This window comes from Tachyglossus aculeatus, chromosome 24 (assembly GCF_015852505.1).
Source record: "Tachyglossus aculeatus isolate mTacAcu1 chromosome 24, mTacAcu1.pri, whole genome shotgun sequence".
NCBI lineage: Eukaryota > Metazoa > Chordata > Mammalia > Monotremata > Tachyglossidae > Tachyglossus > Tachyglossus aculeatus.
This window is the reverse complement of record NC_052089.1, coordinates 28,532,419-28,558,703: the sequence shown is the minus strand read 5'-3', so window position 1 is coordinate 28,558,703 and position 26,285 is coordinate 28,532,419. Positions and strand designations below refer to the sequence as shown.

Sequence of the window (26,285 nt, the reverse complement as noted above, 5' to 3'; positions counted from 1 at the left end):
GTTAATATGTTGTGTTTTGTTGTCTGTCTCCCCCTTCCAGACTGTCTCTCTTTGTTGCTGTATTTACCACTCTTATTTATTTATTCTATTTGTACCTATTTATTCTATTTATTTTATTTTGTTAATATGTTTTCTTTTGTTGTCTGTCTCCCCCTTCCAGACTGTCTCTCTTTGTTGCTGTATTTACGTATTTATTACTCTATTTATTTATTCTATTTGTCCATATTTATTCTATTTATTTTATTTTGTTACTATGTTTTGTTTTGTTGTGTCTCCCCCTTCCAGACTATGTTGCCGTATTTATTACTCCATTTATACATATTTATTCTATTTATTTTAGAACGAACGAACGAACGAACGAACGAACGAACGAACGAACGAACGAACGAACGAACGAACGAACGAACGAACGAACGAACGAACGAACGAACGAACGAACGAACGAACGAACGAACGAACGAACGAACGAACGAACGAACGAACGAACGAACGAACGAACGAACGAACGAACGAACGAACGAACGAACGAACCCGCCTTCCCAACCTCTCGCGAGAGGTTAGGGAAGGAACGAACGAACCTACCTGCTTTCTCAACCTCTCGCGAGATTAGAGAACGACGAACCAACCTGCTTTCTCAACCTCTCGCGAGATTAGAGAACGAACGAACCGACCTGCTCTCTCAACCTCTCGCGAGGTTAGGGAACGAACGAACCGACCTGCTCTCTCACCCTCTCGCGAGGTTAGGGAAGCGGGAGGAGGTGCGCGCGCAGCTGCGGCGTGCTGACGTACAGGCGAGCGTGCGTCGAGTGGTCCTCCGTCGGCGGTGAGGCGCGGTTGAGGGAGTCGCCATGGCGCTTCACGTCCCCAAGGCCCCCGGCTTCGCCCAGATGCTCAAGGATGGAGCCAAGGTGCCGTCGGACGGACCGGACGGGAGGGAGGGAGGGACCGGAAGGGACAAACGGACGGGACGGGACGGGACGGGAGGATGATGGGGATGGCGATGGCCGCGGCGATCCCAGAAGGTTCCAGAAGGGGGCGCTCCGGAGCCGCGCATGCGTGCGTGCGCGCGCGCGCCCGCGGCCGGCGCACGTGGGGGCCGCTCCCGGGCGCGCACGCGCACTTTGCCCCCATCCCCTCACGGCCCAATAATCATCATCATAATAATAATAACAACATTTATTAAGCGCTTACTACGTGCAAAGCACTGGTCTAAGCGCTGGGGAGGTTGCAAGGGGATCAGGTGGTCCTACAGGGGGCTCCCAGCCTTATCCCCCCATTTTCCAGATGAGGGAACTGAGGCACAGAAAAGTGATTTTGCCCAAAGTCATAATAATGATGCTAATAATAGTACTTGTTAAGCGTTTACTATGTGCAAAGCACTGTTCTAAGCGCTGGGGAGGTTACAAGGTGATCAGGTGGCCCTACAGGGGGCTCCCAGCCTTATCTCCCCCATTTTCCAGATGAGGGAACTGAGGCACAGAAAAGCGATTTTGCCTAAAGTCATAGTAATGATGCTAATAATAGTACTTGTTAAGCGTTTACTATGTGCAAAGCACTGTTCTAAGCGCTGGGGAGGTTACACCGTGATCAGGTGGCCCTACAGGGGGCTCCCAGCCTTACTCCCCCGTTTTCCAGGTGAGGGAACTGAGGCCCGGAGAAGTGAAGTGATCTGCCCAAACTCATAATAATAATGCTAATAATAGTACTGGTTAAGCGCTTACTATGTGCAAAGCACTGTTCTAAGCGCTGGGGAGGTTACAAGGGGATCAGGTGGTCCTACAGGGGGCTCCCAGTCTTCATCCCCATTTTCCAGATGAGAGAACTGAGGCACAGAAAAGGGATTTTGCCCAAAGTCATAATAATAATGCTAATAATAGTAGTTGTTAAGCGCTTACTATGTTCAAAGCACTGTTCTAACCGCCGGGGAGGTTACACGGTGATCAGGTGGTCCTAACAGGGGGCTCCCAGTCTTCATCCCCATTTTCCAGATGAGGGAACTGAGGCCTGGAGAAGTGAAGTGATTTGCACAAAGTCATGATAATAATGCTAATAATAGTACTTGTTAAGCGCTTACTATTTGCAAAGCACTGTTCTAAGCGCTGGGGAGGTTACAGGGTGATGAGGTTGTCCCACGGGGGGCTCACAGGCTTCATCCCCATTTTCCAGGTGTGGGAACTGAGGCCCGGAGAAGCGAAGTGACTTGCCCAAAGTCATAATAATGATGACAATAATAGTAGTTGTTAAGCGCTTACTATGTGCCAAGCACTGTTCTAAGCGCTGGGGAGGTTACAAGGTGATCAGGTTGTCCCACGTGGGGCTCACAGGCTTCATCCCCATTTTCCAGGTGAGGGAACTGAGGCCCGGAGAAGTGAAGTGACTTGCCCAAAGTCATAATAATGATGATAATAATAGTACTTGTTAAGCGCTTCCTATGCGCAAAGCACTGTTCTAAGCGCTGGGGAGGTTACAAGGTGATCAGGTTGTCCTACAGGGGGCTCCCAGTCTTCATCCCCATTTTCCAGATGAGGGAACTGAGGCCCGGAGAAGTGAAGCGACTTGTCCAAAGTCACACAGCTGAGAAGCGGCAAAGCCCGGGATTAGAACCCATGACCTCTGACTCCCAAGCCCGGGCTCTTTCCACTGAGCCACGCTGCTTCTCTCCCAAGCACTTAGTACAGTGCTGTGCGTACAGTAAGCGCTCAGTAAATACAACTGAATGTTCCTTGGGGCCAAGGTGACCCAACCGCTCTGGGACCTTTTTTTTAAAAAAAAAAAATAAATGGTAAGTGTTAGGCGCTTACTATGTGCCGAACACGGTTCTAAGCGCCACGGTGGGTACGAATGAATTCGATCGGACACAATCGCGGTCTAAGTAGGAGGGAGAACGGGTCTGCCCATTTTACAGTCGAGGAAACTGAGGCGCAGAGAAGCGATCGATCGTAGCGTGGCTCAGTGGAAAGAGCCCGGGCTTGGGAGTCAGAGGTCATGGGTTCAAATCCCACCTCTACCAATTGTCAGCCGTGTGACTTTGGGCAAGTCACTTAACTTCTCTGTGCCTCTGTGACCTCATCTGTAAAATGGGGATTAAGACCGTGAGCCCCCCGTGGGACAAACTGATCACCTCGTATCCTCCCCAGTGCTTAGAACGGTGCTTTGCACGTAGTAAGTGCTTAACAAATGCCATTATCATTATTATTATTATTATTATTATTGAGCGCTTACTGTGTGCAGAGCACTGGACTAAGCGCTTGGGAAGTCCAAGTTGGCAACATCTAGAGACGGTCCTTACCCGACAGCGGGCTCATGGTCTAGAAGGGGGAGACAGAGAACAAAACCAAACATATTAACAATATAAAATAAGTAGGATAAATATGTACAAGTAAAATAAATACATAAATAGAGTAATAGAGAAGTAAAGTGACTTAGCCAGGGTCACACGGCAGAGCCGGGGGTGGCAACCGGGTCCTTGGGCTGTGGCCACCGGGCCACACGGCGAGCCCCGGCCTCATCCGAGTCCCCCCGCGGGACGGAGGTGCCCTCCCTCCCTCTGAGCCCCCCGTGGGCCCACCTGATCATCATCATCATCATCAATCGTATTTATTGAGCGCTTACCGTGTGCAGAGCACTGTACTAAGCGCTTGGGAAGTACAAATTGGCAACATATAGAGACAGTCCCTACCCAGCAGTGGGCTCACAGTCTAAAAGGGGATCACCCGATCACCTTGTAACCTCCCCAGCGCTTAGAACAGTGCCTTGCATGTAGTAAGCGCTTAATAAATGCCATTATTATTATTATTTGGACTCCCTCCGGCGCGTCCGTCCACCCCGGTGACCCTGGACCTTTCCTCCCCCTCGCCGCCAGCATTATTCCGGACTGGAGGAGGCCGTGTACAGGAACATACAAGCGTGCAAGGAGCTCGCCCAGACCACCCGCACCGCCTACGGCCCCAACGGTAATCAATCAATCAATCAATCGTATCTATTGAGCGCTTACTGTGTGCAGAGCACTGTGCTAAGCGCTTGGGAAGTCCAAGTTGGCAACGTATATACGGAGGAGAGGCCGGACCTCCCCGGGAGGCGTCTGCCGCGGGTTGAAAGGGCAACAACGTCCCTCCTCCGCCCCCCCGGCAGGCTAGACTGGAAGCTCCCGGTGGGCAGGGGGACGTTCCTACGGATTCGTCGGGACGCCGGCCGCTCACGGGAATTGCTTTTTTAGGAATGAACAAGATGGTTATCAATCACCTGGAGAAGCTCTTCGTGACCAACGACGCGGCTACTATATTACGAGAACTGGAGGTGAGGCGTCTCCCAAGCGCGGCGGGGTCTTTTTGGGAGCCGCGGGGCCGGGGGAGTCCCCCAAGTTGACGATTGTCGGCCGAGGGACCGCCCTTGCTGAATGAAGTTGGCCCAGTAACGGGGGAATTAGTATTTGCTAAACACTTACTACGTGTCCGGCACTGACCTAAGCGCTGGGGTAGATACAAGTTGATCTTGGACATATTTACTATTCTATTTATTTTATTTTGTCACTGACCCACCAAGGGCTTACAGCTTAAGTGAAATGAAGTTGGCCCAGTAATGGGAGAATTAGTATTTGTTAAACGCTTACTATGTGTCAAGCCCTGGGGTAGATACAAATTGATCTTGGCCATATTTACTATTCTATTTATTTTATTTTGTCACTGACCCACGAAGGGCTTACAGCTTAAGTGAAATGAAGTTGGCCCAGTAATGGGAGAATTATTAGTATTTGTTAAACGCTTACTATGTGTCAAGCACTGGGGTAGATACAAATTGATCTTGGACATATTTACTATTCCATTTATTTTATTTTGTCACTGACCCACCTGAGGCTTACAGCTTAAGTGAAATGAAGTTGGCCCAGTAATGGGAGAATTAGTATTTGTTAAATGCTTACTATGTGTCAAGCACTGGGGTAGATACAAATTGATCTTGGACATATTTACTATTCTATTTATTTTATTTTGTCACTGACCCACCAAGGGCTTACAGCTTAAGTGAAATGAAGTTGGCCCAGTAATGGGAGAATTAGTATTTGCTAAACGCTTACTATGTGTCCGGCACTGTCCTAAGCGCTGGGGTAGGTACAAGTTGATCTTGGACATATTTACTATTCTATTTATTTTATTTTGTCACTGACCCACCAAGGGCTTACATATTCAGTGAAATGAAGTTGGCCCAGTAACGGGGGAATTAGTATTTGCTAAACGCTTACTATGTGTCCGGCACTGTCCTAAGTGCTGGGGTAGGTACAAGTTGATCTTGGACATATTTACTATTCTATTATTATTCTATTCTATTATTCTAATAGAATACTATTAGAATATTTACTATTTACTATTAGAAATTTACTATTCTATTATTATTATTATTATTTATTTTATCCTGTGAATATATTTTGTTTTGTTGCCTGCCTCCCCCTTCTAGACTGTGAGCCCGTTGTTGGGCAGGGGCCGTTTCTAGCTGTACTCTCCCAAGCGCTTAGTACAGTGCTCTGCACACAGTAAGCGCTCCATTCATTCATTCATTCAGGCGTATTTATTGAGCGCTTACTGTGCGCAGAGCACTGTACTAAGCGCTTGGGAAGTACAAGTTGGCAACATTCATTCATTCATTCGATCGTATTGAGCGCTTACTGTGCACAGAGCACTGTACTAAGCGCTTGGGAAGTACAAGTTGGCAACAGTCATTCATTCATTCGATCATATTGAGCGCTTACTGTGCGCAGAGCACTGTACTAAGCGCTTGGGAAGTACAAGTTGGTGACATTCATTCATTCGATCGTATTGAGCACTTACTGTGCGCAGAGCACTGTACTAAGTGCTTGGGAAGTACAAGTTGGCAATATTCATTCATTCAATTGTATTTATTGAGCGCTTACTGTGCGCAGAGCACTGTACTAAGCGCCTGAGAAGTACAAGTCGGCAACGTATAGAGACGATCCCTACCTGACAACGGGCTCACAGTCTAGAAGGGGGAGACAGGCAACAAAACAAAATATATTAACAAAATAAAATAAATAGAATAGGAAATATGTACAAGATCAACTTGTACCTACCCCAGCGCTTAGAACAGAGCTTGACACATAGTAAGCGTTTAGCAAATACTAATTCTCCCATTACTGGGCCAACGTCATTTCACTTAAGCCATAGGTGGGTCAGTGACAAAATGAAATAAATAGAATAGCAAATATGTACAAGATCAACTTGTTTCTACCCCAGTGCTTAGAACAGAGCTTGACACATAGTAAGCGTTTAGCAAATACTAATTCTCCCATTACTGGGCCAACTTCATTTCACTTAAGCTGTAAGCCTTTGGTGGGTCAGTGACAAAATAAAATAAATAGAATAGTAAATATGTCCAAGATCAACTTGTATCTACCACAGTGCTTAGAACAGTGCTTGACACACAGTAAGCGTTTAGCAAATACTAATTCTCCCGTTACTGTGCCAACTTCATTTCACCTAAGCTGTAAGCTTCAGGTGGGTCAGTGACAAAATAAAATAAGTAGAATAGTAAATATGTCCAAGATCAACTTGTATCTACCACAGTGCTTAGAACAGTGCTTGACACACAGTAAGCATTTAACAAATACTAATAATTCTCCCATTACTGGGCCAACTTCATTTCACTTAAGCTGTAAGCCTCAGGTGGGTCATTGACAAAATAAAATAAATAGAATAGTAAATATGTCCAAGATCAACTTGTATCTACCCCAGTGCTTGACACATAGTAAGCGTTTAACAAATACTAATTCTCCCATTACTGGGCCAACTTCATTTCACTTAAGCTGTAATCCTCAGGTGGGTCAGTGACAAAATAAAATAAATAGAATAGTAAATGTGTACAAGATCAACTTGTATCTACCCCAGTGCTTGACACATAGTAAGCGTTTAACAAATACTAATAATTGTCCCATTCCTGGGCCAACTTCATTTCACTTAAGCTGTAAGCCTTAGGTGGGTCAGTGACAAAATAAAAGAAATAGAATAGTAAATATGTACAAGATCAACTGGTATCTACCCCAGTGCTTGACACATAGTAAGCGTTTAACAAATACTAATTTTCCCATTACTGGGCCAACTTCATTTCACTTAAGCTGTAAGCCTCTGGTGGGTCAGTGACAAAATAAAATAAATAGAATAGTAAATATGTCCAAGATCAACTTGTATCTACCCCAATGCTTAGAATACTGCTTGACACACAGTAAGCGTTTAGCAAATACTAATTCTCCCATTACTGGGCCAACTTCATTTCACTTAAGCTGTAAGCTTCAGGTGGCTCAGTGACAAAATAAAATAAATAGAATAGTAAATATGTCCAAGATCAACTTGTATCTACCCCAGTGCTTGACACATAGTAAGCGTTTAACAAATACTAATAATTCTCCCATTACTGGGCCAAGTTCATTTCACTTAAGCTGCAAGCCTTTGGTGGGTCAGTGACAAAATAAAAGAAACAGAATAGTAAATATGTCCAAGATCAACATGTATCTACCCCAGTGCTTAGAACAGTGCTTGACACATAGTAAGCGTTTAGCAAATACTAATTCTCCCGTTACTGTACCAACTTCATTTCACTTAAGCTGTACAAAATAAAATAAATAGAATAGTAAATATGTACAAGATCAACTTCTATCTACCCCAGTGCTTGACACATCAATCAGTCAATCAATCGTATTGAGTGCTTACTGTGTGCAGAGCCCTGTACTAAGCGCTTGGGAAGTCCAAGTTGGCAACATCTAGAGACGGTCCCTACCCAACAGTGGGCTCACAGTGTAGAAGGGGGATGATCAGGTGACCTGATCATCTTCTATCTGCCCCAGCGCTTAGAACAGTGCTTGACGTAGAGTAAGTGCTTAATAATAATAACCACTGTAGTATTTGTTAAGCACGTACTATGTGCTAGGCAGTGAAATAAGCACTGGGGTAGATGGACTGAATGAACTGCTTGGGTCCATTTCCTTGCCCTTTGGTCAAAGGAGCCCACCGGGCATCCCCTGGCAGCGAGCCGCCCCGGGAGGGAGGAGGAGGAAGGTGTTTTGGACGCCCCGAGGAGGGTTCAGACGGACAAGGGAGGGGCGTCAGGATGATCCGGGCCTCTTCCTCGCCCCAGGTCCAGCACCCGGCTGCCAGGATGATCGTGATGGCCTCCCACATGCAAGAGGAAGAGGTGGGCGACGGCACCAACCTGGTCCTGGTGCTGGCGGGCGCGCTGCTGGAGCTGGCGGAGGAGCTGCTCCGGATGGGCCTGTCCGTGGCCGAGGCGAGTGGCGCCCCGCGAGACGCCGGCCCCGTGGTCCTCGCTCGTCTCCCCCATCCTTCATCCCGCGCGGTTCCTTCTGCTCCCCCGGGCGGGTCCTCGCCGAGGCCGGGCGGGCCCGCGGGCCGGGATCCGCGTCCCTTCTCCCGGCCGGGTGGGTCGCCGCCGACAAGCCGTGACCACCGGCCTCCCTCCCTCCCTCCCTCGGCTCAGGTGATCGAGGGCTACGAGACCGCCTGTCGCAAGGCCCACGAGATTCTCCCCGACCTGGTGTGCCGCTCCGCCAAAAACCTGAGAGACGTGGAGGAGGTGGCCTCCCTGCTCCAGACCTCCGTCATGAGCAAGCAGTACGGCAACGAGGCCTTCTTGGCCAAGATGATCGCCCAGGCTTGCGGTGAGGGGCCGGGCGGGGGGGGCCCCGGCGGCCTGGGAGGGCACTCGTTCGGTCGGTCGTATTTACTGAGCGCCTACCGTGTGCAGAGCACTGTTCTAAGCGCTTGGGAAGGACAGGTAGGGCAGCCGGGCCTCCCTCCCTCACCGAGTTGCCTTTCCTTGCTCCTGGTGGGCGCGGAGCCCGCTGTTGGGTAGGGACCGTCTCTAGACGTTGCCAACTTGGACTTCCCAAGCGCTTAGTACGGTGCTGTGCACACAGTAAGCGCTCAATAAATACGATTGATTGATTGACCGTCTCTATATTATCATCAATCGTATTTATTGAGCGCTTACTGCGTGCAGAGCACCGTACTAAGCGCTTGGGAAGTGCAAGTTGGCAACATCTAGAGACAGTCCCTACCCAACAGTGGGCTCACAGTCTAGAAGGGGGAGACAGAGAACAGAACCAAACATACTAACAAAATAAAATAAATAGAATAGATATGTACAAGTAAAATAAATCATCATCATCATCATCCATCGTATTTCTTGAGCGCTTACTATGTGCGGAGCACTGTACTAAGCGCTTGGGAAGTACAAATTGGCAACATATAGAGACAGTCCCTACCCAACAGGGGGCTCACAGTCTAACAACTAGTTAGACTAATTAGTTAGTTAGACTAGTTAGACAGTCTAACAACAACAACAATTACTAACAAAATAAAATAAATAGAATAGATATGTACAAGTAAAATAAATAGAGTAATAAATATGTACAAACATATATACAGGTGCTGTGGGGAAGGGAAGGAGGTAAGATGCGGGGGATGGAGAGGGGGACGAGGGGAAGTTATATGTTGCCAACTTGTACTTCCCAAGCGCTTAGTACGGTGCTCTGCACCCAGTAAGCGCTCAATAAATACGATTGAGTGGATGAATGAATGAAAGGGGTGGCTTCCAGGGCTATGCCCTGTCGTCGATGTTCTGCTTTTTTCCTCTCTCTCTCTTCCTGACGCCCCCGCTCCTTCCTCAACAGTGGCTATCTTTCCCGACTCGGGTCACTTCAACGTTGACAACATCAGGGTGTGCAAAATACTGGTGAGCCGCGGAGCCGCCTCTTTCAAAGACTTGGCCGGGCATCGGTTGGCAGGCCACCCTCCCCGGAGGACAGAACGGCTCTCCGTTGGCCGTCAAGCCGCCGCGGGGCTTACCCGGTCCCTCCGTGGCCCCCGGGGTGGGAGGAGTCCTCACCCGCCTCCGGCCGTGAGGGCCTAGGTGGTCCCTAGGGGCCCGACGGACCCCCGGAGAGAGGGCTGGGGGAGGCGTCCCGCGGGCGTCGGACGCCGCGGTGGGCATCGTCGGCTGCCGTTCCCCCCTTAGGGTGCCGGGATCCACTCGTCTTCGGTGCTGCACGGCATGGTCTTCAAGAAAGAGACCGAAGGGGACGTCACGTCCGTAAAAGACGCCAAGATAGCCGTGTACTCCTGTCCGTTCGACGGCATGATCACCGAGACCAAGGTAGCCGGGTTGCCCGGGCGCGGGACGGTCGGGCGAGGTGGGGGGATAGTGAGGACCCAAGCGTTGGCTCGCCCTCGCCCCGTCAAGTGCTCCTGCCTTCTGAGATGGCAGCCGGATTGTGAAGTCCACTTGGCCGCCGCCGCGGATGGGATGAGGTCCGGTGGGGTGGGGTGGTCTTCCCTCACCTCGCCTCTGGCTAATCCGTGTGTCCGAGGAGCTGCGGTCCGGGAGGCCTAAGGGCTGCCCGCCCACCTTCTCCTCTCTGTCAGTCGGTCTTAGGTATCGAGCGCTCACTGTGGGCCGAGCACTGTTCTAAGCGCTTGGGAGAGTACAGTATAATTATAATAATAATAATAATGATGATGGTACTTGTTAAGCACTTACCATGTGCAAAGCGCCGTTGTAAGCGCTGGGGGATACAAGGTGATCAGGTTGTCCCACAGTCTTAAACCCCGTTTTCCAGATGAGGGAACTGAACCCCAGAGAATAATAATACTAATAATAATGATGGTATTTGTTAAGCGCTTACTATGTGCAAAGCACCGTTGTAAGCGCTGGGGGATACAAGGTGATCAGGTTGCCCCACAGTCTTTAACTCCATTTTCCAGATGAGGGAACTGAGCCCCAGAGAATAATAATACTAATAATGATGATGGCATTTATTAAGCGCTTATTATGTGCAAAGCACCGTTGTAAGCGCTGGGGGATACAAGGTGATCAGGTTGTCCCACAGTCTTAAACCCCATTTTAATGCTAATAATAATGATGGCATTTATTAAGCGCTTACTATGTGCAAAGCACCGTTCTAAGTGCTGGGGAGGTTACAAGGTGATCAGGTTGTCCCACAGTCTTAAACTCCATTTTCCAGATGAGGGAACTGAGCCCCAGAGAATAATAATACTGATAATAATGATGGCATTTATTAAGCACTTACTATGTGCAAAGCACCGTTCTAAGCACTGGGGAGGTTACAAGGTGATCAGGTTGTCCCACAGTCTTAAACCCCATTTTCCAGATGAGGGAACTGAGCCCCAGAGAATAATAATACTAATAATAATGATGGCATTTATTAAGCGCTTATTATGCGCAAAGCACCGTTGTAAGCGCTGGGGGATACAAGGTGATCAGGTTGCCCCACAGTCTTAAACCCCATTTTCCAGATGAGGGAACTGAGCCCCAGAGAATAATACTAATAATAATGATGGCATTTATTAAGCGCTTATTACGTGCAAAGCACCGTTGTAAGGGCTGGGGGATACAAGGTGATCAGGTTGTCCCACAGTCTTAAACCCCATTTTCCAGATGAGGGAACTGAGCCCCAGAGAATAATAATAATGATGCTGGCATTTATTAAGCGCTTACTATGTGCAAAGCACCGTTCTAAGCGCTGGGGAGGTTACAAGGTGATCAGGTTGTCCCACAAAGGGCTTATAGTCAATCCCCATTTTCCAGATGAGGGAGCTGAGGCCCAGAGAAGTGAAGCGACTTGCCCAGAGTCACACAGCTGACAATTGGCAGAGCTGGGATTTGAACCCATGACCTCTGACTCCAAAGCCTGGGCTCTTGCCACTGAGCCACGCTACACCTTCCCCGTTACCACAGCGAGCTTACGGCCGCGTGGCTCAGTGGAAAGAGCCCGGGCTTTGGAGTCAGAGGTCGTGGGTTCAAATCCCGGCTCCGCCAATTGCCGGCTGCGTGACTTTGGGCAGATCACTTCTCTGTGCTTCAGTTACCCCATCTGTAAAATGGGGATTAAGACCGTGAGCCCTCCGTGGGACCACCTGATCACCTTGTCACCTCCCCAGCGCTTAGAACGGTGCTTTGCACATAGTAAGCGCTTAATAAATGTTATCATCATCATCATTATTATTATTACAGTTTAGTGGGGTGTTGGAGGGCGGGCGCCTCGCGGCTGAATTCGGTTCGCCATCATCATCATCAATCGCATTTATTGAGCGCTTACTGTGTGCAGAGCACTGTACTAAGCGCTTGGGAAGTCCAAGTTGGCGACACATAGAGGCGGTCCCTACCCACCAGTGGGCTCACAGTCTAAAAGGGGGAGACAGACAACAAAACCAAACATCCCTGCTCCAACACCTGTCTGCTGTGTGACTACGGGCAAGTCACTTCACTTCTCTGGGCCTCAGTTCCCCCATCTGTCAACCGGGGCTGAAAACTGTGAGCCCCCCGTGGGCCAACCTGATCACCTCGTAACCTCCTCAGCGCTTAGAACGGTGCTTTGCACGTAGTAAGCGCTGAACAAATGCGATCATCATCATTATCCTGACAAAATAAAATCAACAGAAGAGATATGTCCGAGTAAAATGTAAATAAATAGAGCGATAAAGTGTCCGCCCGGGAGGACGCCGTCGAATCGGGTGAAACGATTAGGACGACGGCGGCGGCCGGACCTTTTCTTCCCCGGCAGGGAACGGTCCTGATCAAGAACGCCGAGGAGCTGATGAGTTTCAGCCAAGGGGAGGAGAACCTGATGGACGCCCAAGTCAGGGCCATCGCCCAGGCCGGGGCCAACCTCATCGTGACCGGGGGCAAGGTGGCCGACATGGCCCTTCACTACGCCAACAAATACAACCTCATGCTCGTCAGGTAGGGGCCGTCCCGGCGGGCGGGCGCGGGGGCCGGCGAGGAAGCCCCCTCGACCGCCCGCCCTCGTTTCTTTCGCAGGCTGAACTCCAAGTGGGACCTGCGCAGGCTGTGCAAGACGGTCGGAGCCACGGCCCTCCCCAGGCTGGTGGGTGCCCGGGGGGAGACGGGCGGGCGCGAGGTGGGTGGGCGCGTGGCGGGGGGTCTCACCTCGCCCTCCCTCCGCAGACGCCCCCGGTGCTCGAGGAGATGGGCCACTGCGACAGCGTCTACCTCACGGAGGTCGGAGACACTCAGGTGGTGGTGTTCAAGCACGGTGAGTTGGGGGCCCGGAGCGCGACGGGGCCCGGCCGTCCGTCCCCCTGACCCGGCCCCCCGACCGCGGCCTCTTGCAGAGAAGGAGGACGGCGCCATCGCCACCATCGTGCTGCGCGGCTCCACGGACAACTTGATGGACGACGTCGAGCGGGCGCTGGACGACGGCGTCAACACCTTCAAAGTGCTCACCAGGGTGGGTGGCCGTCCCTCCCGCTTTGGGGCCCCCTCCTTCCTCTCCCCGCGGCACCTGTACATACATATACGGAAGCAGGAGAAACGGCGTGGCTCGGCGGAAAGAGCCCGGGCTCTGGAGTCAGAGGTCATGGGTTCAAATTCCGCCCCGCCAACCGTCAGCCGGGTGACTTTGGGCCACTCACTTCACTTCCCTCGTCTGGAAAATGGGGATTAAAACTGTGAGCCCCCCGTGGGACAACCTGATCACCTCGTAACCTCCCGAACGCTTAGAACAGTGCTTTGCAATCAATCAATCAATCAATCGTATTTATTGAGCGCTTACAATGTGCAGAGCACTGTACTAAGCGCTTGGGAAGTACAAATTAGCAACACATAGAGACAGTCCCTACCCAAAAGTTTGCACATAGTAAGCGCTTAACAAATACCATTATTATTATTACGTATATATGTTTGTACGATTTATTACTCTATTATTTTACTTGTACGTATTTACTCTATTTTACTTTGTCAGTATCTTTTGTTGTCTGTCTCCCCCCCAATAATAATAATAATGGCATTTATTAAGCGCTTACTATGTGCAAAGCACCGTTCTAAGCGCTGGGAGGGTTATAAGGTGATCAGGTTGCCCCATGGGGGGGCTCACAGTTTTAATCCCCGTTTTACAGATGAGGGAACTGAGGCACAGAGAGTTAAGTGACTTAATAATAAAGAGAGTTAAGTGACTTAATAATAATAATAATGATGGTATTTGTTAAGCACTTACTATGTGCACTTATTACTCTATTTATTTATTTATTTATTTATTTTACTTGTACATTTCTATCCTATTTATTTTATTTTGTTGGTATGTTTGGTTCTGTTCTCTGTCTCCCCCTTTTAGACTCTGAGCCCACTGTTGGGTAGGGACTGTCTCTATGTGTTGCCAATTTGTACTTCCCAAGCGCTTAGTACAGTGCTCTGCACATAGTAAGCGCTCAATAAATACGATTGATTGATTGATTGATGTGCAAAGCACTGTTCTAAGCGCTGGGGAAGATACAAGGTGATCAGGTTGTCCCACGGGGGGCTCACAGTCTTAGTCCCCATTTTACAGATGAGGGAACTGAGGCCCAGAGAAGTGAAGCGACTTGCCCAAAGTCACACAGCTGACAATTGGCAGAGCTTCTAGACCGTGAGCCCGCTGTTGTGTAGGGACCGTCTCTCTATATATTGCCAACTTGTAGTTCCCCAGCGCTCAGTCCAGTGCTCTGCGCACAGTAAGCGCTCGATAAATACGATTGAATGATTGTGCCCACACCCCCGGCTGTGCCAACTGGTATTTCCCAAGCGCTCAGTCCAGTGCTCTGCACACGGTAAGCGCTCAATAAATACGATCGAACGATTGTGCCCAGGACAGACCCCCGCTCCGGCGGCATCTCAGGTCTCCCACCTGTGGGTCCTGAGCATCTCACCGTCCACCCCGCGGTTAAGGGTGGGCGCAGGCCCGCGGCGCTCTAAATAAGCCAATCAATCGTATTTATTGAGCGCTTACTGTACTAAGCGCAATGTCTCCTCATCCCGCAGGACAAGCGCCTCGTTCCCGGCGGAGGAGCCACGGAGATCGAGCTGGCCAAGCAAATCACGTCGTATGGGGAGGTACGCTCTCGCTCCCTCCCTTCTCCCCTCGGGCCCGAGCGGATAAACCTGAGAGGGACCCCTCGGCCTTGTTTCAGACCTGCCCCGGACTCGAGCAGTACGCCATCAAGAAATTTGCCGAGGCGTTCGAGGCCGTCCCCCGGGCCCTGGCGGAGAATTCGGGCGTCAAGGCCAACGAGGTCATCTCCAAGCTTTACGCCGTTCACCAGGAAGGGAACAGAAACGTCGGGCTGGATATCGAGGTAAGGGCCCGTCCGGGGGGGGGGAGGCCCCGCTCGCGTCGTGTGCGTCGGCATCGCGCCCTCACCGCTCCCCCCTCGCCCCGGGCCAGGCGGAAACCGCCGCCGTCAAGGACATGTTGGAAGCCGGGGTGCTGGACACCTATCTGGCCAAGCACTGGGCCATCAAACTGGCCACCAACGCCGCCGTCACGGTCCTCAGGGTCGACCAGGTGAGCGGCCCGACCCGCGGGGGTGGGAGGCTCACCGTCCCCGTCCGCGCGTGCCACGTTCCTGGTCGCCGGGGCCCCAAGCCGCAGCGCTTCACGCGTAGTAGGCGCCTGACAAGCACCATCGTTCGCCCGATAAGGGCGAGGGGCAAGGGGAAACCCAAGCCTCGCGCCTCACGTGCCCCGAGTCTCCAACTCAGGTGGCCTCGGGGTGTGAAGTCCGGGAGCGGGGCGTCCTCACCGTCTCGGCCCGCGTCCTTTGCAGATCATCATGGCCAGGCCGGCGGGCGGCCCGAAGCCCCCGACGGGCAAGAAGGACTGGGACGAGGACCAGAACGAGTGAGCGCCCGGCTCCCGGGGCAGCCGGCGGACCAGGGTCCCCCCCCCCTCCCTTCCCACGCCCCCCTCTAACTTAAAAAGGTGCCCTCGGTCCCGTAACCGAATAAACGCCGTTTCCACTCGGCGCCCCGTCTCCGCGGCCTGAGGACGCGAGGGTGCCGGCTCCCACGACCCGAAGTTGGTGTGAATTTTTACTTATTCTCTGAGCAGAAAAAATCAGCGCCGGAGAGCCAGGGGCGTGGGGGGGGAGCACGGCCGCCTCCGGCCCGCTTCCCGGGTCCAAGGTAACCGTTTTCCTTCGGGCGGAGGCGGGATCGTCCCCGGATGCCCGCGGCTCCGCCGTCACAGGATGCGTTCGTAGAAGAGGAGGTAGGCCTGGGAGCCGAGCACGCGCGTGGTGGGCACGGCCTGCACGTGGGTGTCGCTGACGTGGAACCACTGTCCCTTGGCCGACTCGCTCTCGGGCTCTGTGGGCGGAGAGGGAAGCTGAGGCCGGGGCCGGCGGGGCGGGGGGCGGCCCCGCGGCGGGTCCGGCGGGCGCTCACCTTTCGGCATCTCCCCCCGGAGAACCAGGTGGGCGAGGCGGCGGCCGGGGGGCCGCGTCCTGGCGTAGGCCGTGTAGTGTCCCGACCGCATGGTCCCGCTGTGCTCCACGACGCCGTACAGCGAGTACAGGACCCGCGCGTGGCCCTCGGGGACGTTCTGCCGGCGGGGCGGGGGCGGGGACGGATGAAGCGGGCCCGCGGACCCCCGCTGCCCCACCGCGGACCCCCGCTCCCACCGGCCACCCACCTTGCACTTGGTGGTGCAGAAAGGAGCCAGGTCCATCACTTCGGGAAACTTGACGTGCCGGTTCACCTTGCGCAGGGCAAACCCGGCCTGCGGACGGAAAAGGGGCCGATTCACGCGGAGCCGGGGGGATTGCAAGCGCCCGCAATAAATGAGGGCATATAATAAGCGCTCACTATGTGCAAAGCAGTGTTCTAAGCGCTGGGGAGCTTACAAGGTGGTCAGGCTGTCCAGTCTTCACCCTCATTTGACAGATGAGGGAGCTGAGACCCGGAGAAGTGACTTGTCCAAAGTCACCCAGCTGACAATTGGTGGTGGCAGGATTTGAACCCATGACCTCTGACTCCAAAGCCCGGGCTCTTTCCACTGAGCCACGCTGCTTCACTGTGAGCCCCCCGTGGGGCAACCTCATCACCTTGTAACCTCCCCAGCGCTTAGAACAGTGCTTTGCACGTAGTAAGCGCTTAATAAATGCCATCATTAATGGGGATAATTGGGCAGGACACAGCCGCCCTCCCACAATCTCCCACGTCAGAGCCGTCCCACGGTGGGACTGTTTCTCTTCCTCCCTACTGAGCTGCCCGGCCCCCGGGCACCGAAGGGGTGACCCCGTTGTCGGGTGGGGACCGTCTCTATGTTGCCGACTTGGACTTCCCAATCAATCAATCAATCAATCGTATTTATTGAGCGCTTACTGTGTGCAGAGCACTGTACTAAGCGCTTGGGAAGTACAAGTTGGCAACATCGAGAGACGGTCCCTACCCGACAGTGGGCTCACAGTCTAGAAGGGGGAGACAGAGAACAAAACCAAACATACTAACAAAATAAAATAAATAGAATAGATATGGACAAGTAAGACAAATAAATAGAGTAATAAATCCGTACAAACATATATACAGGTGCTGTGGGGAAGGGAAGGAGGAAAGATGGGGGAGATGGAGAGGGGGACGAGGGGGAGAGGAAGGAAGGGGCTCAGTCTGGAAAGGCCTCCTGGAGGAGGTGAGCTCTCAGTGGGGCCCAAGCGCTTAGTACAGTGCTCTGCACACGGTAAGCGCTCAATAAATACGATTGAATGAATGAATGAATGATGAGCATGGTGCTAAACACCGGGATAGAATGGGGATAATTGGGCGGGACACGGTTCTCAACTTGGACTTCCCAAGCACTTAGTCCAGTGCTCTGCACACAGTAAGCGCTCAATAAATACGACAATGAATGAATGAATGAATGGACCCCGTCAGAGCCGTCCCATGGTGGGACTGTTTCTCTTCCCTCCCTACTGAGCCCGCCCGGCCCCCCGGCGTGATCCCTTCTAGACCGTCTCTCTATGTTGCCGACTTGGACTTCCCAAGCGCTTAGTACAGTGCTCTGCACACCGGAAGCGCTCAATAAATATGAATGAATGAATCACCTGTTGAAATCTCTTCAAGTGCAGCGTTAGAATGGGGGGAGCCAAGGAGATGAGCATCTGCTTTTTGGCGTTAGTGTAAACGTGCTTCCTTTCGCCTGGAGAGAGAAAAGGGCCTCTGTGAGAGACGACGGAGGGGAGGGGGGATGTCCTGGACGTTTCTCAACTTGGAAAGGAACAATACCGGCTGGCATTTAAGCGCTTACTCTATGCCAAGCACCTATAGCTTTAATTCTATGTGTTCTGACGACTCTGACGCCCGTCCACGTGTTTTGTTTTGTCATCCGTCTCCCCCTTCTAGACCGTGAGCCCTTTGTCGGGTAGGGACCGTCTCTATCTGTTGCCGACTTGTACTTCCCAAGCGCTTAGTACGGTGCTCTGCACACAGTAAGCGCTCAATAAATACGATTGAATGAATGACCATCTCTATATGTTGCCAACTTGTCCTTCCCAAGCGCTTAGTCCAGTGCTCTGCACACAGTAAGTGAACAATAAATACGATTGAATGAATGAATGACCGTCTATATGTTGCCAACTTGTACTTCCCAAGCGCTTAGCCCAGCGCTCTGCACACAGTAAGCGCTCAATAAATACGACTGAATGGATGAATGACTGTCTATATGTTGCCAACTTGGACTTCCCAAGCGCTTAGCCCAGCGCTCTGCACACAGTAAGCGCTCAATAAATATGACTGAATGAATGACCGTCTCTATATTTTGCCAACTTGTGCTTCCCAAGCGCTTAGTCCAGTGCTCTGCACACAGTAAGCGCTCAATAAATACAATTGAATGGATGAATGACTGTCTATATGTTGCCAACTTGGACTTCCCAAGCGCTTAGCCCAGTGCTCTGCACACAGTAAGCGCTCAATAAATATGATTGAATGGATGAATGACTGTCTATATGTTGCCAACTTGGACTTCCCAAGCGCTTAGCCCAGCGCTCTGCACACAGTAAGCGCTCAATAAGTATGATTGAATGAATGAATGACTGTCTCTCTATGTTGCCAACTTGTCCTTCCCAAGCGCTTAGTCCACTGCTTGGCACACAGTAAGCGCTCAATAAATACGATTGAATGAATCAATGACCGTCTCTATTTGGTGCCAACTTGGACTTTCCAAGCACTTAGCCCAGCGCTCTGCACACAGTAAGCGCTCAATAAATATGAATGAATGAATGACCGTCTCTCTATGTTGCCAATTTGTAGTTCCCAAGCGCTTAGTCCAGTGCTCTGCACACAGTAAGCGCTCAATAAATACGATTGAATGAATGACCATCTCTATATGTTGCCAACTTGGACTTCCCAAGTGCTTAGTCCAGTGCTCTGCACACAGTAAGCGCTCAATAAATATGACTGAATGAATGAATGACCGTCTCTCTATGTTGCCAACTTGGACTTCCCAAGCGCTTAGTCCAGCGCTCTGCACACAGTAAGCGCTCAATAAATACGATTGAATGAATGAATGACCGTCTCTCTGTTGCCAACTTGGACTTCCCAAGCGCTTAGCCCAGCGCTCTGCACACAGTAAGCGCTCAATAAATAGGAATGAATGAATGACCGTCTCTCTATGTTGCCAACTTATCCTTCCCAAACGCTTAGCCCGGTGCTCTGCACACACTAAGTGCTCAATACAACTGAATGAATGAATCTGTTGCCAACTTGGGCTTCCCAAGCGCTTAGTCCAGCGCTCTGCACACAGTAAGCGCTCAATAAATACGACTGAACGAGTGACTCCGGGCAGGCCACAGGCGAGGCGGGCCTCCGCCGGGGGCACCCAGGGAGGGAGGGAGGGAGGGGCCGAGGGTACCTGGGCCGCCGGCCTTGGCGGCTCCGTGGCGGCGGCGGCGGGTACAGACGGCGCAGAGGAGCCGGTCGGCCGCCCGCAGCTTCTCGTTGCGGGTGAACTGGTAGAGGCAGTGACGGACGGAGCCCTCGTCGGCCATGGCGGCCTCCCGCCCGGCCAGCGTGCAGAAGGCCGCCTCCGGGTCCCGGCCGCCCGCCTCGCCCGCCTCGCCCGCCGCGCCCGCCTCGCCCGCCGCGCCCGCCTCGCCCTCCCCGCCCGCGGGCCTCGGGGCGGCGTCCAGGCAGAGCCCCGCCAGGCGGGCGGCCAGGTCCTCTCCCCTGACCCCCGCTTCGGCCGCTTCGCTCCCGGGGCTCGGGGCCGCGGCCTCGTCCCGGCTCGGCCCGTTCGAACTCGCTTCCGCCCCTTTCTCCGGGCGGGCCGCCGCCGCCGCCGCTTCTTCCTCCTCCTCCTCCTCCTCCTCCTCCTCGGCGGCGTCCGGCGCGGCGCTGGGCTCTTCCGGAGTGGAGGGTCCGCTCCCCTCGGGGGCGGCCGGGGGCAGCGGGCGGCGGCTGCCGTCCAGGTGAAGCACTCGCCCTTGGACTTTCTGCTGGCGGCGCTGGGTCTGCGGGGTGGACGGAGCCCTGACGGTAACCGGGGGTAAGCGCTCACTACGCGCCGGGCGCCGTACTAGGCGCCAGCCAGTCGGGCTGGACGCGGCCCCTGCCCTACGTGGGGCTCACGGTCCCAACCCCCCTTAGAGGTAAACTGAGGCACGGGACGGGTGAAGTGACTCGCCCAAATCAATCAATCAGTCGTATTTATTGAGCGCTTACTATGTGCAGAGCACTGTACTAAGCGCTTGGGAAGTACAGATTGGCAACACATACAGTCCCTACCCAACAGTGGGCTCACAGTCTAAAAGAGTGGGCTCACAGACTAAAAGTCACGGGGCAGACAGGTGGCGGGATTAGAACTCATGACCGGGTTCACCATCCGGCCTACAGAATTACTAACTACCGAGAGCTCACCTCCTCCAGGAGGCCTTCCCGGACTGAGCCCCCTTTTTCCCTCTCCTCCTTCCCCTCCCCACAGCACCTCAACAGATATTTGCACAGATTGATTACTCTATCTTACTTGGACACATTTACTATTCTATTTATTTCGTTAATGACGCCCATCTAGACTTCTAGCCCGTGAGCCCGCCGTTGGGTAGGGGCCGTCTCTATATGTTGCCAACTTGAACTTCCCGAGCGCTTAGTACAGTGCTCTGCGCACAGTGAGCGCTCAATAAATACGATTGATTGATTTCCAGAGAAGCAGCGTGGCTCAGTGGAAACATCCCGGGGCTTTGGAGTCAGAGGTCGTGGGTTCAAATCCCAGCTCCGCCACTTCATTCATTCAATCGTATTTATGGAGCGCTTACTGTGTGCAGAGCACTGGACTAAGCGCTTGGGAAGTCCAAGTTGGCAACATATAGAGACGGTCCCTACCCAACAGTGGGCTCACAGTCTATAATAATAATGATGGCAAATAAGCGCTTAATAAATGCCATCATTTTTTTCTTTTGAGAAGCAGCATGGCTCAGTGGAAAGGGCCCGGGCTTTGGAGTCAGTGGTCACGGGTTCAAATCCCGGCTCCGCCACTTCTCAGCTGTGTTACTTCGGGCAAGTCACGTCACTTCTCTGGGCCTCAGTCACCTCATCTGTAAAATGGGGATGAAGACTGTGAGCCGCCCCCGTGGGTCAACCTGATCACCTTGTAGCCTCCCCAGCGCTTAGAACAGTGCCTTGCACATAGTAAGTGCTTAATAAATGCCATTATTATTGTATCCTCCCCAGCACTTAGAACAGTGCTTTGCACATAGTAAGCGCTTAATAAATGCCATCATTATTATTATTGTATCCTCCCCAGCAGTTAGAGCAGTGCTTTGCACAGTTAGCGCTTAATAAATGCCATTATTATTATTGTATCCTCCCCAGTGCTTAGAACAGTGCTTTGCACATAGTAAGCACCTACCAAACACCATCATTATTATTATTTATTCTGATGGACTTGACACCTGTCTACATGTTTTGTCTCGTTGTCTGTCTCCCCCTTCTAGACTGTGAGCCCGTCGTCAGGTAGGGACTGTCTCTATATGTCACCGACTTGGACTTCCCAAGTGCTTAGTACAGTGCTCTGCACACAGGAAGCGCTCAATAAATACCTTTGAATGATTGAATTGTCCCCCTTCTAGACTGTGAGCCCGCTGTTGGGTAGGGACCGTCTCTCTATGTTGCCAACTTGGACTTCCCAAGCGCTTAGTCTGGTGCTCTGCACACAGTGAGTGCTCAATAAATACGATTGAATGAATGAATGAGTGAATACGATGCAATGAATGAATGGGGGAGAGGGGAAACAGGGAAAAACCCTGGGGTTCACACATGCAAGGAGCAGAAAAATAATAATAATAACGATGGTATTTGTTAAGTGCTTACTATGTGCCAAGCACTGTTCTAAGTGCTGGAGAGGTTACAATCAATCAATCAATTGCATTTATTGAGCGCTTACTGTGTGCAGATCACTGTACTAAGCGCTTGGGAAGTCCAAGATGGCAACATCTAGAGACAGTCCCTACCCAACTGTCTAAAAGGGGGAGACAGAGAACAAAACCAAACATACTAACAAAATAAAATAAATGGAATAGATATGTACAAGTAAAATGAATAAATAAATAAGCAAAATAAATAAATAGATAAATAGGTTGCCCTGGAGACAGAGAACAAAACCAAACATACTGACAAAATAAAATAAATAGAATAGATATGTACAAGTAAAATGAATAAGTAAAATAAATAAAGAAATAAATAGGTTGCCCTGGAGACAGAGAACAAAACCAAACATACTGACAAAATAAAATAAATAGAATAGATATCTACAAGTAAAATGAATAAATAAATAAGTAAAATAAATAAATAAATAAATAGGTCGCCCCAGAGACAGAGAACAAAACCAAACATACCGACAAAATAAATAGAATAGATATCTACAAGTAAAATAAATAAATAAATAATTAAATAAATAAATAAATAAATAGGTTGCTCCAGAGACAGAGAACAAAACCAAACATACTGACAAAATAAAATAAATAGAATAGACATGTACAAGTAAAATGAATAAATAAGTAAAATAAATAAAGAAATAAATAGGTTGCCCCGGAGACAGAGAACAAAACCAAACATACTGACAAAATAAAATAAATAGAATAGATATCTACAAGTAAAATGAATAAATAAGTAAAATAAATAAATAAATAAATAGGTCGCCCCAGAGACAGAGAACAAAACCAAACATACTAACAAAATAAAATAGAATAGATATGTACAAGTAAAATGAATAAATAAATAAATAAAATAAATAAGTTGCCCCACTGGGAGGCTCCCGGTTTTCATCCCCATTTTCCAGATGAGGGAACTGAGGCCCAGAGAAGTGAAGCGACTCGCCCGAAGTCACACAGCCGGGATCTGAACCCAAAGCCCGGGCTCTTTCCACTGAGTGCCGCTGCTTCTCAAAGTGATGTGAAAATCAGAGGGTGGAGCTTTTTGGTCGGTGGGTAGGTGGGTGGGTGGGTGGGTGGGAGGGTCGGGGTCCCGGACCAACCTTGGCCTGTTTCTTGGCCTGTTTCTTGGCCTGCTTCTGCAGGTGCTTGCTGAGGCCCGCGGCGGGTTCGGTTCTGGCTTTGACGTAGCGCTCGCTGTCCCCGTCCCCCTCGTCCCCTCCGCTGGCTCCGTCCCGGTCTTCCTCGGACTTCGGCACGTCCTTCCCGTTGGGGCTTTTCCTTCCGCTCTGAAAACGGGCGGATCGGCCCGGCCGAGGGCACCGGGCGGGCGCCGCCGCGTGTGGAGGGGCTCCGCTCGGCCTCTCCCCACCCGGAGTCCACGCCGTCCCTCCCCGTCCTCCAATCCCCAACCTGCTCCGCAGCCCTGCCGAGAGCCCCGGTTATTTGTTGAGCGCTTACTACGCGCTGGGCAAAGTAATGATAAAGAAGGCATTTAATTACGCGCTTACTATGTGCCAAGCGCTGTTCTAAGTGCTGGGGTAGCTACAAGGTGATCTATTACTATGGATCACTATTACTCTATTTATTGCTCTATTATTTTATTTGTACATCACTATTACTCTATTATTTTATTTCACTATTATTCTATTATTTGTACATATTTATTTTATTTGTCCATATTTATTCTATTTACTTCATTTTGTTACTATGTTTTGTTTTGTTGTCTGCCTCCCCCTATAAATACGGTTGATTGATTGATTGATTGGAGTCCACACCGTCCCTCCCCGTCCTCCAATCCCCAACCGGCTCCTCAGCCCTGCCGAGAGCCCCGGTTATTTGTTGAGCGCTTACTACGCGCCGGGCAAAGTAATGATAAAGATGGCATTTAATTACGTGCTTACTACGTGCCAAGCGCTGTTCTAATCGCTGGGGTAGATACAAGGTGATCTATTGCTATAGATCACTATTACTCTATTGCCCTATTATTTTATTTGTACATCACTGTTACTCTATTACTCTATTATTTTATTTCACTATTACTCTATTACTCTATTTTATTTGTCCATATTAATTTTATTTGTCCATATTTATTCTTATTTATTTCATTTCGTTAATATGTTTTCTTTTGTTCTCTGTCTCCCCCTTCCAGACTTTAACCCCGCTGTTGGGTAGGGACTGTCTCTCTATGGTGCCAACTTGCAGTTCCCAAGCGCTTAGTACAGTGCTCTGCACACAGTAAGCGCTCAATAAATACAGTTGATTGATTGATTGGAGTCCACACCGTCCCTCCCCGTCCTCCAATCCCCAACCGGCTCCTCAGCCCTGCCGATAACCCCGGTTATTTGTTGAGCGCTTCCTACGCGCCGGGCAAAGTAATGATAAAGATGGCATTTAATTACGCATTTACTACGTGCCAAGCGCTGTTCTAAGCGCTGAGGTAGATACAAGGTGATCTATTACTATAGATCACTATTACTCTATTTATTGCTCTATTATTTTATTTGTACATCACTATTACTCTATTTATTACTCTATTATTTTATTTCACTATTACTCTATTTATTACTCCATTTATTTTATTTGTACGTATTTATTTTATTTGTCCATATTTATTCTATTTACTTCATTTTGTTACTATGTTTTGTTTTGTTGTCTGTCTCCCCCAATAAATACGGTTGATTGATTGATTGGAGTCCACGCCGTCCCTCCCCGTCCTCCAATCCCCAACCTGCTCCTCAGCCCTGCCGATAACCCTGGTTATTTGTTGAGCGCTTATTACGCGCTGGGCAAAATAATGATAAAGATGGCATTTAATTACGCGCTTACTATGTGCCAGGCGCTGTTCTAAGCGCCGGGGTAGCTACAAGGTGATCTATTACTATAGATCACTATTACTCTATTTATTGCTCTATTATTTTATTTGTACATCACTATTACTATTTATTACTCTATTATTTTATTTCACTGTTACTCTATTACTCTATTTTATTTGTCCATATTTATTTTATTTGTCCATATTTATTCTATTTACTTCATTTTGTTAATATGTTTTGTTTTGTTGTCTGCCTCCCCCTAGAAATACAGTTGATTGATTGATTGGAGTCCACGCCGTCCCTCCCCGTCCTCCAATCCCCAACCTGCTCCTCAACCCTGCCGATAACCCCGGTTATTTGTTGAGCGCTTACTACGCGCCGGGCAAAGTAATGATAATGATGGCATTTAATTACGCGCTTACTATGTGCCAAGCGCTGTTCTAAGCGCTGGGGTAGATACAAGGTGATCTATTACTATAGATCACTATTATTCTATTTATTACCCTATTATTTTATTTGTACATCAGTATTACTCTATTACTCTATTTTATTTCACTATTACTCTATTATTTTATTTGTACATATTTATTTATTTTATTTGTCCATATTTATTCTACTTACTTCATTTTGTTACTATGTTTTGTTATGTGGTCTGTCTCCCCCTTCCAGACTGTGCGCCCGCTGTTGGGTAGGGACCGTCTCTCTATGGTGCCGACTTGCACTTCCCAAGCACTTAGTACAGTGCTGTGCACACAGTAAGCGCTCAATAAATACGACTGATTGACTGATTGGTTGATTGATAACCGCAGTTATTTGTTGAGCGCTTACTACACGCCAGGCAAGGTAATGATAATGATGGCATTTAATTACACGCTTACTATGTGCCAAGCACTGTTCTAAGCGCTGGGGTAGACACAAGGTGATCTATTACTATAGATCACTATTACTCTATTTATTACTCTATTATTTTATTTCATTATTACTCTATTTTATTTGTACATATTTGTCCATATTTATTCTATTTATTTCATTTCGTTACTAGGTTTTCTTTTGTTGTCTGTCTCCCCCTTCCAGACTGTGAGCCCGCTGTTGGGTAGGGACCGTCTCTGTATGTTGCCAACTTGCACTTCCCAAGCGCTTAGTACAGTGCCCTGCACACATTAAGCGCTCAATAAATACGGTTGATTGATTGATTGGAGTCCACACCGTCCCTCCCCGTCCTCCAATCCCCAACCTGCTC

At 50.1% G+C, this 26,285-nt stretch overlaps 2 protein-coding genes across 2 annotated transcripts in view; one reads left to right on the top strand and one right to left on the bottom strand.

The window, feature by feature from the left end:
• Positions 1-775: 775 nt before the first annotated feature.
• On the top strand, positions 776-15,883 carry CCT8 (chaperonin containing TCP1 subunit 8). The gene is made up of 15 exons (XM_038766076.1): positions 776-908; positions 3,863-3,953; positions 4,217-4,296; positions 8,137-8,286; positions 8,497-8,677; positions 9,692-9,753; positions 10,036-10,173; positions 12,602-12,780; positions 12,859-12,925; positions 13,006-13,093; positions 13,173-13,288; positions 14,854-14,925; positions 15,003-15,167; positions 15,257-15,376; positions 15,639-15,883. The coding sequence occupies exons 1-15, from the start codon at positions 849-851 to the stop codon at positions 15,714-15,716; spliced, it is 1,647 nt and encodes a 548-aa protein (XP_038622004.1). The 5' UTR covers positions 776-848; the 3' UTR covers positions 15,717-15,883.
• An 82-nt stretch (positions 15,884-15,965) lies between these two features.
• The window catches only part of USP16 (ubiquitin specific peptidase 16), a 42,942-nt gene continuing 32,622 nt past the window's right edge, over positions 15,966-26,285 (bottom strand). The window contains exons 13-18 of the mRNA XM_038766176.1: positions 23,333-23,518; positions 19,718-20,315; positions 17,913-18,007; positions 16,505-16,591; positions 16,258-16,414; positions 15,966-16,179 (exon numbers count right to left, since the gene is read on the bottom strand). Coding sequence (XP_038622104.1) covers positions 16,055-16,179; positions 16,258-16,414; positions 16,505-16,591; positions 17,913-18,007; positions 19,718-20,315; positions 23,333-23,518 — 1,248 coding nt within the window. The 3' untranslated portion in view covers positions 15,966-16,054. The remainder of the gene's footprint in view (positions 16,180-16,257; positions 16,415-16,504; positions 16,592-17,912; positions 18,008-19,717; positions 20,316-23,332; positions 23,519-26,285) is intronic.

Coding starts and splice junctions, on each gene's coding strand:
- CCT8 (XM_038766076.1), top strand. CDS start 849: ATGGCGCTTCACGTCCCCAAGGCCCCCGGCTTCGCCCAGATGCTCAAG. Junction 8,678..9,691: donor GATGATCGCCCAGGCTTGCG/GTGAGGGGCCGG, acceptor CTTCCTCAACAG/TGGCTATCTTTCCCGACTCG. Junction 13,289..14,853: donor CCTTCAAAGTGCTCACCAGG/GTGGGTGGCCGT, acceptor CTCATCCCGCAG/GACAAGCGCCTCGTTCCCGG.